The 12,149-nt window shown below is 37.6% G+C and overlaps 1 protein-coding gene across 1 annotated transcript in view; it reads right to left on the reverse strand.

Annotated features, from left to right (window-relative positions):
* Positions 1-12,149, reverse strand: part of SHOC1 (shortage in chiasmata 1) — an 88,885-nt gene that overhangs the window by 30,939 nt on the left and 45,797 nt on the right. The window contains exons 15-16 of the mRNA XM_019946352.3: positions 8,104-8,208; positions 4,412-4,590 (exon numbers count right to left, since the gene is read on the reverse strand). Coding sequence (XP_019801911.2) covers positions 4,412-4,590; positions 8,104-8,208 — 284 coding nt within the window. The remainder of the gene's footprint in view (positions 1-4,411; positions 4,591-8,103; positions 8,209-12,149) is intronic.

A 12,149-nucleotide genomic window follows, 5' to 3' on the forward strand; every position in this document is an offset into this window, starting at 1 on the left:
GTTCTTGTAGCTTCATAGACTTGTATATCCAGTTCCTCCCCCAGGTTTGCGAAGTCCTCAGCTGTTATTTCTTTAAATAAACTCTCTGCTACCTTCTCTGTTTCTTCTTCTTCTGGGATAACCATTACCCTAATGTTGCCCTTCCTAAAAGAGTCAGATAACGCTCATAAAATTTCCCCCTTTTTTATATCTTAATTCCTTTTCCTCTTCTAGCTGTACCATCTCTAGATTTCTGAATTTGAGCTCAATAATTCTTTCTTCCATATGGTCTTCTCTGTTTCCAGTGCTTTCTAATGAATTCTCAATCTCATTTATTGAGCTCTTCAGCTTCAGAATTTCTGTTTGGTTCTTTTTTAGTTTCAGTCTCTTTGGTAAAGTATTCCTTCTGTTCATTAATTTTACTCCTGAGCTCATTGAACTGCCTTTCTGAGTTTTCTTGTAGCTTGTTGTTTCTTCATGACAGCTATTTTGAATTCTCTATCAGTTAGATTGCAATATTCCATGACTTTAAGTTTGATTTCTGATGAATTGTCATTTTGTTTTTGTGATACAGTGTTGCTGTGGTTCTTCATGGTGCCGGATAAGTAGTTCCTCAGCTGACACATCTGAAGTAGCAAACACCTTTCTTCTTTAGGTAAAAATAATTTTTTCTACTTGATTTTAATGAACCAACAAGTTATAAACTAGAAGCCGTTCTCTTTTTCTAAAAAAACATAAGACCCTGTTAGGAGATTTATTTATCACAAGGAAGATTTATCCAGCAAAAAAAATCTACTGAGACACAGCAGTTCCCTTTTCAGAGGTGCTGCAATAAAGAAGACAATAGCAATATCTTTACTGTTTAGGTCGATACAATTATTGGATGGGTGAAAGCAAGAAGCAAAAAATATAAATTTCACACTCAGTGACCTAGTAATTTGTCAGTCATTTTTCTGCATTAAACCTAATGCATCCTCTGGGACTGGGGCAGAGGATTCCAGAGAAATTGCACTCCTGGCCTGGCCATGCTCCAAATTCCAAACCATCTTTTCTATTCCTTTCTTTCTTTTTTAAATTTTCATTGAGGTATACTTGATTTACAATGTTGTATTAGCTTCAGTTATACAGCAAAGTGAATCAGTTATACATATACATATATCCATTCTTTTTTTAGATTCTTTTCCCGTATAGGCCATCACAACATATTGAGTAGAGTTCCCTGTGCTATACAGTAGGTTATTATTAGTTGCCTATTTTATATATAGTAGTGAGTATATGTCAATCCCAATCTTCCAATTTATCCCTCCTCCCTTATCCCCTGTTAACCATGTTTGTTTTCTACATCTGTGACTCTATTTCTGTTTTGTAACTAAGTTCATTTATACCATTTTTTTAGATTCCACATATAAGTGGTATCATATATTTGTCTTTCTGTGTTTGACTTACTTCACTCAGAACGACAATCTCTAGGTCCATCCATGTTGCTGCAAATGGCATTATTTTGTTCTTTTTTATGGCTGAGTAATATTCCATTGTATATATGTGCCACATCTCCTTTATCTATTCCTCTGTTGATGGACATTTAGATTGCTTCCATGTCCTGGCTACTGTAAATAGCGTTGCAATGAACACTGGGGTGCATGTATCTTTTCGAATTATGGTTTTCTCTGGGTATATGCCCAGGAGTGGGATTGCTGGGTCGTATGGTAGTTCTATTTTTAGTTTTTTAAGGAACCTCCATACTGTTCTCCATACTGGCTGTACCCCTTTACATTCCCACCAACAGTGTAGGAGGGTTCCCTTTTCTCCACACCCTCTCCAGCATTTACTGTTTGTAGATCTTTTTTTTTTTTTTTTTTTTGGCGGTACGCGGGCCTCTCACTGTTGTGGCCTCTCCCTTTGCGGAGCACAGGCTCTGGACGCACAGGCTCAGCGGCCATGGCTCACGGGCCTAGCCACTCCACGGCATGTGGGATCTTCCCGGACCAGGGCACGAACCCATGTCCCCTGCATCGGCAGGTGGACTCTCAACCACTGCGCCACCAGGGAAGCCCTGTAGATCTTTTTGATCATGGCCATTCTGACCCGTGTGAGGTGATACCTCATTGTAGTTTTGATCTGCATTTCTCTAATAATTAGTGAATTTTTTAAAGACTTATTTATTATTTATTTATTTAATTTATTTTTGGCTGCATTGGGTCTTAGTTGCAGCACTTCGGGCTCTTTGTTGCAGCGCATGGGCTTCTCGCTAGTTTTCTCTTCTCTAGTTGTGGCGCACGGGTTCCAGAGTGCGTGGGGTCTGTAATTTGGGGCCTGCAGGCTCTCTAGTTGAGTCGTGTGAGCTCAGTAGTTGTGGCACGCGGGCTTAGTTGCCCCGCGGCATGTGGGATCTTAGTTCCCTGACCAGGCTTTGAACCTGTGTCCCTTGCATTGTAAGGTGGATTCTTTACCACTGGACTACCAGGGAAGTCCCTAATTAGTGATGTTGAACATCTTTTCATGTGCTTTTTGGTCATCTGTATGTCTTCTTCGGAGAAATGTCTATTTATATCTTCTGCTCATTTTTTGATTGGGTAGTTTGTTTTTTTGATATTGAGTTGCATGAGCTATTTGTATATTTTGGAGATTAATCTCTTGTCGGCTGCTTCATTTGCAAATATTTTCTCCCATTTTAAGGGTTGTCTTTTTGTTTTGTTTATGGTTTCCTTTGCTGTGTAAAAAGCTTTTAAGTTTAATTAGATCCCATTTGTTTATTTTTGTTTTTATTTTCATTAGTCTAGGAGGTGGATCAAAAAAGATCTTGCTGAGATTTATGTCAAAGAGTGTTCTGCCTATGTTTTCCTCTAAGAGTTTTACAGTATCCGGCCTTACATTTAGGTCTTTAATCCATTTTGAATTTATTTTTGTGTATGGTGTTAGGAAATGTTCTAGTTTCATTCTTTAGCATATAGCTGTCCAGTTTTCCCAGCACCACTTACTGAAGAGGCTGTCTTTTCTCCATTGTAAATAGAAGCCTTTCTCTTATTTTCCAGTAGGTGGCACTATAGCACATTGTTTTCTCTTACCTGCGCTGCCTCTGGTTGTGTTTGGGTATTGGCACTTTCTACCCTCCGTGTCTACATCAGAGGGGTCACCCAAAGCATTTGTTGTCACTGCTTGTGCCTCTGGGGTTGTTGGTGCCTTGCTGTTTCTGGTGTTATTGATGTCACTGCCTGAGTACTAGGATGGTGGCCTCATTTGGGATCCCTGAGTCACAGGCTCTGCCACTGCAGGAGGAGCAGGAAGGCCGGGAGGAGGAACTGGGGTCATGTGTGCCGTTCCTTTTCTGGTGCTCTTGGGTTTCTGGGCTCACCCACTGCTGATGGAGGGTGGGGCGCCAGAGCTGTGGGTGGCTCTGAGCTGGAGGGACAGGGTCACAGGCCTCATGCCACGGCTGCTCCAGCTATCTGTGGCTGTGGGTACCAGTGCAAGTGGGAGGCTGGGGTCATGTGGGATGCCGCCCTCGCTGCTACTGGGTTCTCTGGACTGGGGTTCAGCTGCTACAGCCCAGGGTCCAAAATTGCAGGCACTGCCTATGCTGATCCTCCAGTTCTGCCTCTTCTATGGGTTCCATTCCACCTATCTTTACAGGTACAGATGGGTGGAACTCTCCAGTATCCTGGTGTTAGGCAAAGGCCCCTTTGTTGAGTTGTGGATGTTTTCCTGGTTGCAGATTGAAGGGGAGAGCCGAGAGAGCATCTCTTCCTGCCATGATGCTGACATCCCTCCCCAATTTTAAATTTCTTACTGATTGATTTAATTTGTTTTAATGACAGGCAAGTTACCCAAGTAACCATAGAGTTGGGGATAAGAATATCCCCAGCAGGGACAGAGGAAAACGAAGAAAAAGGCCAAATTTGTTTCCAGATTTAGTGTAAAGATTTTGAGATGCTTTTCTGCTTGAAAATATTTTTTAAAGTATTTTCTCTTAAATCTTTACTTATGCAAACTTTGTTCAATGCTTGATGTAGAGTGGGCAAAAAATTTCCAACATAATCCAAGAAATAAACAAGTGCTTTTTTTTTAGAATTATATAAGATGAGATTCTGGCTCAATATCTAAAAATTAATTATTGTAGTTCTATTGTTGGTATGTGTTCATGAACTTACAAGTAGAAAACAAAATTTTTGAGATTTAAAGGATTAATCCACAGAAAACTATGTATAATAAAAATTAAAGTATTAAAAAAATTCAAGACATATAAATAATGATGCCAATGATCCTTTCTCTGGGTCTGATTCTGTCCTGTTAACTTACTCAAGGAGAAAACTGTCAAGGGACCAAACAGTATATACTATATTATTTCATAATTTCAAATTAAATGCAAAAATTTATCTTACATCCAATTCTTATATAAGCTGATTGCCGTTATCTGCTTTATTTCAGTACTTACCTTAATTTGCTGTCCACTTTGCATCCAATTTAGTATCTGACATTGCAATTCTTGTATCTTGTAGCTGGTTTCAGGCTTTTTTTCCCTAATAAACTGTACAATCTCCAGTTGTCGCCAAATGTCATCCAAATAGGAGCCTAAAATGCTTTTGTAGATATCTTTTGCATTTGACAAATATCCTGTTAAAAACAAAAGTGGGAAAAAAAGCATGTCTTTTTGTTCTTTTAGAAACTGCATGGTAAAAACCTAAAAGGAAATAAGGGTCATAGCAGAGACAGTTAAATTTCCCTTTACTACTTTTCTGATTTTGATCAAAGATAGAAACTAATGAAAACCTTAAATTTAAGTGAAGCTGAGAAATATGTAGCAAATGTCTATTTTTAAGCTACATAATACCCATATAACTGGATATACTCTACATATTCTCTGAATATTTCTCATCCTTTCCTGCCTTCTGGCTTGTTAAATGCTATTGCCTTCTTCCTAAACCCTAGAATCTACACCTACATGCAAGTCCTGTGGTAATGCATTTCACTGAGATTTTCTTGGTATGCTATCGATACAGCTTTGCACTTGATTTCTGGTTATTTATGTATACGACTTAACAACCTCACTAGTCTATAAGCTCTCATAATCCATGATATTTAAGCATAATTAATTTATGTAGCTGCTAAAACAGCAGTGCCCAAATTCAGACTCACTAAAAGCAATTTTAAACACAGAATCCTGAGACCTATCCTTGAAGGTTCAAATTCAAGAAATCTAGATTGAGTCCCAGGGATTCCTATGTGTTAAACTTCTCCCAGTGATTCTACTGCACAGTGAATTTTGTGAATTACTGAAGTAGAGCACCTGGTAGAGTAACTTATGTAGATCAGGTATTCAATGAATATCTGGACAATAAATACAATAATAAATCAAAAAGTTAATGTTCATATTTTTATACTATGTACATATTAATTATAATTTTATATTAATACAGCTAGAATGATGGGCAATTTAGAGACTGACTTATGTTCTTTCTGCTTACTAATCTCCAAACTTCCCACTGATTCTCCATACTGCCATTAGACGTAGCCTTCTGAAAGACAAACCTAATCCGGTAGCTTCCCTGTTTCAGTGGCTCCCTATCATTTACAGAGTAGTGACTGAACTCTTTTGTGTAGCTTAAAAGGCTTTTCATGATTTGGCTCTTTCTTACTTCTTCAGGCTTAGCTCTCTTTGCTTTCCACCTTGTACTCCTCAATTTAGCCACATGGAACTGTTTGTCATACACCCACTAAGTCATTCTTCTGGGCTCTTAATTCTGCCTACAATACCCTTTCATATTTTATTTACTTGGCGAACTCCTACTTATTTAAAAAAAAATTCAGCTTGAAAGGGTAACAGTCACCATCCTTTGTGCCATTACTATGTATCTCTACTACAGTACCCATTACACAATACTGAATTTATTTCTGGGTTAAAGCCCAGAAGTGAAACTCTATACTTTTAACCTTGAAACTAATTACCTTGCTAGTTTGGGAGAAGAAGCAAATTGGAAGCTGGGAGAAAATACAGAATGTTGGGTCCAGGGTAGGCAGTCAGACCCACATGGACCTTTCTTCCTCTGTCACTATTCACAGAGAAAGAAAGGAGGACAACCTAACTTGCTCTTTGATTTTGAGAGGTTTAGAGGAGTGAGAAAGCCTTCTACTAAAAGTGTCCAAGGCAGCAAGGTTACTCATTATGGCTTGGTATACCTAGGGTTTAAGAAGTTATGTTTTCCAACAAGGATTTTACTTTTATAAGTATTCCTCAAGGTAGCCAAATAGTAATGCCAAACTTTGATATAGCAAAGGCATTTCTTTGAGGAACAGAAACAATTCAGTTCAAGTATATAGCTCTCAATGGTCTCACTTAATCCTAGGGTAAAATATAGAGTACTTAAAGGTGAATATACTTTAAGCAATCCTCCATAAATATTATTTCTCTAATGCAAGATTTTGATAAGTATTGAGCACGAGTGAGTCACAACTGTACTCTCCCTGGAAGTCCAAATATTCTAGATTCTGACATTCTGCCTTACTATTATGCTTTTATAGTTAGCTTAGTTGTTGGTAGGACTGACAATCTTCTATGGCAGCTGAAAATTATAATGAAGACAGGTGACTGAACAGAAGCATGTGACGCTACACCATTATACTAGCTACAGATACTGTAAACTAGGGCTATAGTTGTCTGGGAATGGAGACAAGACAACTTGTCAGCACTCAAATGCTTTAATTGGAGAAGAAAGGAAAAGCACCATGTTGGGCTTTCTAAAGGTAGCTGTAACTTAGTTACAATACCTGGCCAGATAATACTAATATAATACTTGGCCAAGTATTACAACTCCCAGTGATGTAGAGGGAGTACAGTTGTAACTCGCTGCTGCCCAGTACTTATCCAAACCTTGGATTAGAGAAATAATATTTGTCTGAGTCACAGATAGGAAAAAATGTCTGCGTCACAGATCAGAGAAAAAATATTTTCACTTTGTATATAATGGGTTCTAGAAACTTTAAATTATAAAACATAATCCTAAAAAGATACCATTACTAAACAAGTCTAAACAACCTGCAATAAGGGGCCTAAAACAGTAATGCAGTAAGACAGATACTTTAAGGATTTTAATAGTTTAGAAAAAATTTCCAAAATATTTAAAATTTTCAATACATTCAAAATAGTTTGATTTTTAATACTCAAGTAATTCATATCCTAACTTACATGCACAACTAAAAAAGAAATTGCAGAAGATCTTGCTATATAGCTATATTGCATCTAGCAAAGATTCGAAGACACAGATACTCAATGAGAACCTAAAATGTATATGTCAAAGTGTCATCTTACATTAAAAAGCAGTGCATAATAAAAAGAAACGAAATTGAGTTATTTGTAGCAAGGTAGATGGACCTAGAGACTGTCACACAGAGTGAAGTAAGTCAGAAAGAGAAAAACAAATACAGCATGCTAACACATATATATGGAATCTGAAAAAAAAAATGGTTCTGATGAACCTAGGGGCAGGACAGGAATAAAGACGCAGATGTAGAGAATGGACTTGAGGACATGGGGAGGGGGAAGGGTAAGCTGGGACGAAGTGAGAGAGTGGCATGGACATATATATACTACCAAATGTAAAATAGATAGCTAGTGGGAAGCAGCCACATAGCACAGGGAGATCAGCTCGGTGCTTTGTGACCACCTAGAACGGTGGCATAGGGAGGGTGGGAGGGAGACACAAGAGGGAGGAGATATGGGGATATATGTATATGTATAGCTGATTCACTTTGTTATACAGCAGAAACTAACACACCACTGTAAAGCAATTATACTCCAATAAAGATGTTGGAAAAAAATGCAGTGCATAATAATGATTACACAGTCAAATCCCTTAAGGCCATTAGGAGTCTGTAATTCAGGCCTAGAATAGAGAATCTTACACCTATTTTTCTAGGTGATGATTGTTGTTACAGAAAATTTCTTTTAATGAATATAAGGAGAATAAAATATATATTCCATGATAATTATGTCTATATATATAATGTTTAATGCAGGAAAAAAACTACATAATTTCTTACAAAGTGCATCTTTTTCAGAAAAGTAAACGTTATTTCAGACAAAATATTTCAATAGGAAGAAAAGGGGAAATAAAAAATTTTCACACCAACCCAATGCTGTGTCCAAGCTACATGTTAAAAGGACATCTCTAATTGTTACCAAAAGGTGTAAGAGGGCAGCATACTTGAATGTCATTTCTCTTTCAACATTTTTACCTAGGTAAGCAAAAACATATTTAAAGACAGAATATACATTAGAATTTTAGAATATATATCAGAATGCTTAACAATAATAGATAACATTTATTATTGAGTGCTTACTATGTGCCAAGCTGTATATAATCTGTTTATTTCATTGAATCTCTAACAATAACCCTATCAGACAAGTTTACTATGATCTTGATTTTATGGATGAGAAAACAGTCTTAACGAGGTTAGGTAACTGCCCAAGGTCAATTTGTGTATAAATGATGGAGCTGGCATTCCAACCCCTACAGCTAACCTCAGAGTTCATACTTTGCTGCTTCCAAAGAATGTTCCATTATTTCTACTCTTGGTGGGAAGAAGGACAATGATTCCCAGTTATGAAACAAGAAGAAAATTAAACTCATAACTTGCCAACTGGTTTAGATAAAGGTGGAGGATCATAACGTAAAGCAATACATTGAAATGGAGGTAGACACCTGGGAATATTTGTCCAAAGATATGACTCAAACAAAAGAGGTACTTATAGGGACAAGACAATTATCTAATTAATACGTTCCATGTAGTTCCAAGCTTATTGAAGATGATAGGTTGGATTTTACTGCATGCAAAAGTGCGGCCATGAAGACCGGATTCCAGGCTTAATTTATTATAAAGCAGAAACTAACACACCATTGTAAAGCAATTATACTCCAATAAAGATGTTTAAAAAAAAGTATGAAAACTATTGATTTAAGCAATAAAGATCAAAGCAAATAATCAGTAGTCACTGGGAATCAAGGAGCAACAGAAAAACCAGTTATGGGTAGTACCTCCAGCCCCTGGAAGGACTTGTGTAAACAAGTCAATCATGACCAGGAAGGGAAAAGAAGAGAGCAGAGAAACCAAATTTGGTATCATTTTCCTCTGTCTTTGGGAGAACATTTCTTACAGTGCAGATCCGCAGCCGATGAATTCTTTCAGCTTTTGTATGTCTGAAAACACCTCTATTTCCCCTTTGTTTTTGTAATGTATTTTTGCCTAGTACAGAATAGGTTGGTGGTTTTTTCTTTCAGGTATTTTAAAGATATTATTCCACCTTCTTTTCACTTGCACTATTTCTTTATTTTTAAAAAAAATTTTTTAACATCTTTATTGGAGTATAATTGCTTTACAATGGTGTGTTAGTTTCTGCTTTATAACAAAGTGAATCAGTTATACATATACATGTGTTCCCATATCTCTTCCCTCTTGTGTCTCCCTCCCTCCCACACTCCCTATCCCACCCCTCCAGGTGGTCACAAAGCACCGAGCTGATCTCCCTGTGCTATGCGGCTGCTTCCCACTAGCTATCTATTTTACATTTGGTAGTGTATATATGTCCATGCCACTCTCTCACTTTGTCACAGCTTACCCTTCCCCCTCCCAATATCCTCAAGTCCATTCTCTAGTAGGTCTGTGTCTTTATTCCCGTCTTACCCCTAGGTTCTTCATGACCTTTTTTTCCCTTAGATTCCATATATATGTGTTAGCATACGGTATTTGTCTTTCTCTTTCTGACTTACTTCACTCTGTATGACAGACTCTAGGTCCATCCACCTCACTACAAATAACTCAGTTTCGTTTCTTTTTATGGCTGAGTAATATTCCATTGTATATATGTGCCACATCTTCTTTATCCATTCATCTGTTGATGGACACTTAGATTGCTTCCATCTCCTGGCTATTGTAAATAGTGCTGCAATGAATATTCTGGTACATGACTCTTTTTGAATTATGGTTTTCTCAGGGTATATGCCCAGTAGTGGGATTGCTAGGTCATATGGTAGTTCTATTTGTAGTTTTTTAAGGAACCTCCATACTGTTCTCCATAGTGGCTGTACCAATTCACATTCCCAGCAGCAGTGCAAGAGTGTTCCCTTTTCTCCACACCCTCTCCAGCATTTATTGTTTCTAGATTTTTTGATGATGGCCATTCTGACTGGTGTGAGATGATATCTCATTGTAGTTTCGATTTGCATTTCTTCTAACACATGAAAGAATGCTCAACATCACTTGCACTATTTCTGACAAGAAATTTGACGTCAACCTTGTCATTGTTTCTCTTTTGCAGCATATATATTTTTCCTTCTGGCTGCTCCTACAATTTTCTCTTTATCACTGGTTTTGAGCAACCTGATTATAATATGCCTTGGTGTAGCTTTATTATGCTTCTTGTGCTTAGGGTTCATTGAGTTTCTTGGATCTGTGGGTTTGTAGTTTTCACTGAGTTTGGCAAAATTTCAGTCATTATTTCTTCAAATATTTTATCTGTTTACCCCCTTTTGCCTCTCCTTTGAGAACTCTAATGCTAGTATATAAGGCTATTTGAAGTTGTTTCACAGCCCACTATGCTCTTTTCTTTCCTTCTTTTTTATTCTTTTATCCACCTGGGTTTTATTTTAGATAGTTTCTATTGCTATGCTTACAAGTTAGCTAGTCTTTTCTTCTGCAATATTTAATCTGCCATTAACTCCATCCAGTGTATTTTTCATCTCATGCATTGTAGTTTATTCTCTAAAACTACAATTTGCATCTCTTTTATGTCTCTAGCTTATTGAATGTATGGAATACAGTTATAATAAGTTTCAGTGTCCTCTCTGATAATTCTAACATCTTTGTCAGCTCTGAGTTTGTTTTGATTGATTATTCTCCTTATGGGCTGTGTTTTCCTGTCTCTTGTTATGCTTGACAATCTTTGATCAGATGTCAAACATTGTGAATTTTACCTTGTTAGTGCTAAATATTTCTGTATTCATATAAAATAGTCTTAAGCTTTGTTCTGGGATGCAGTTAAGTTCCTTGGAAATAGTTTGATAACTTTGAGTCTTGCTTTTATGATTTTTTTAGGCAGGTCCAGAGCAGTGCTAAATCTAGGGATAATTATTCCCCACTACTGAGACAAGACTTCTCTAAGTATGGTGATCAATACTCCATGAACTATGAGATTTTCTAGTCTGGCTGGTGGGAACAGACATTATTTCCTGCCCTGTGTGAATTCAGAGTACTATTCCCTCTAATCCTTTCAGATGGTTTGTTTCCCAATCTCTTGTAGGTTAGTTCCTCACATATACATTTATTTTTTTTGAGATGGCTGTTCTTCTTTTTTTTCTGTATTCTTTTCCATTATGGTTTATCACAGGATATTGAATATAGTTTCCTGTGCTATACACTAGGACCTTGTTGTTTACCCATTCTCTATATTATAGTTTGCATCTGCTAATCCCAAATTCCTAATCCATCCTTCCCCCACCCCACCCCCTTGGCAGCCACAAGACTGTTCTCTATGTCTGTGAGTCTGTTTCTGTTTCATAGATAAGTTCATTTGTGTTATCTTTTAGATTCTACATATAAGTGATATCATATGGTGTTTGTCTTTCTCTGTCTGACTTACTTTACTTAGTATGATAATCTCTAGGTCCATCCATGTTGCTGCAAATGGCGTTATTTCATTCTTTTTTTATGGCTGAGTAGTATTCCATTGTATATATGTACCACATCTTCTTTATCCATTCATCTGTCAGTGGGCATTTAGGTTGTTTCTATGTTTTGGCTATTGTCCTCACATATACTCTTGGATCAGTACTCTGCTGAATACTTCAGGGAGACTCTCTGCAAATTTCTAGGACTCTTCTTGTGAAGCTCTCTGCTCTCTAACCTTCTACCTTTTTTAAAAAATTTGTTTATTTTTAGCTGCATTGGGTCTTCATTGCTGTGCATGGGCTTTCTCTAGTTGTGGCGAGCAGGGGCTACTCTTCACTGCGGTGTGCAGGCTTCTCATCGCAGTGGCTTTCCTTGTTGCAGAGCACGGGCTCTAGGTGCACAGGCTTCATTAGTTGTAGCACGTGGGCTCAGTAGTTGTGGCTCGTGGGCACAGTAGTTGTGGCTTGCAGGCTCTAGAGCTCAGGCTCAGTAGTTGTGGCACACGGGCTTAG

The sequence above is a fragment of the Tursiops truncatus genome, chromosome 6 (genome assembly GCF_011762595.2).
Source record: "Tursiops truncatus isolate mTurTru1 chromosome 6, mTurTru1.mat.Y, whole genome shotgun sequence".
Classification (NCBI taxonomy): domain Eukaryota; kingdom Metazoa; phylum Chordata; class Mammalia; order Artiodactyla; family Delphinidae; genus Tursiops; species Tursiops truncatus.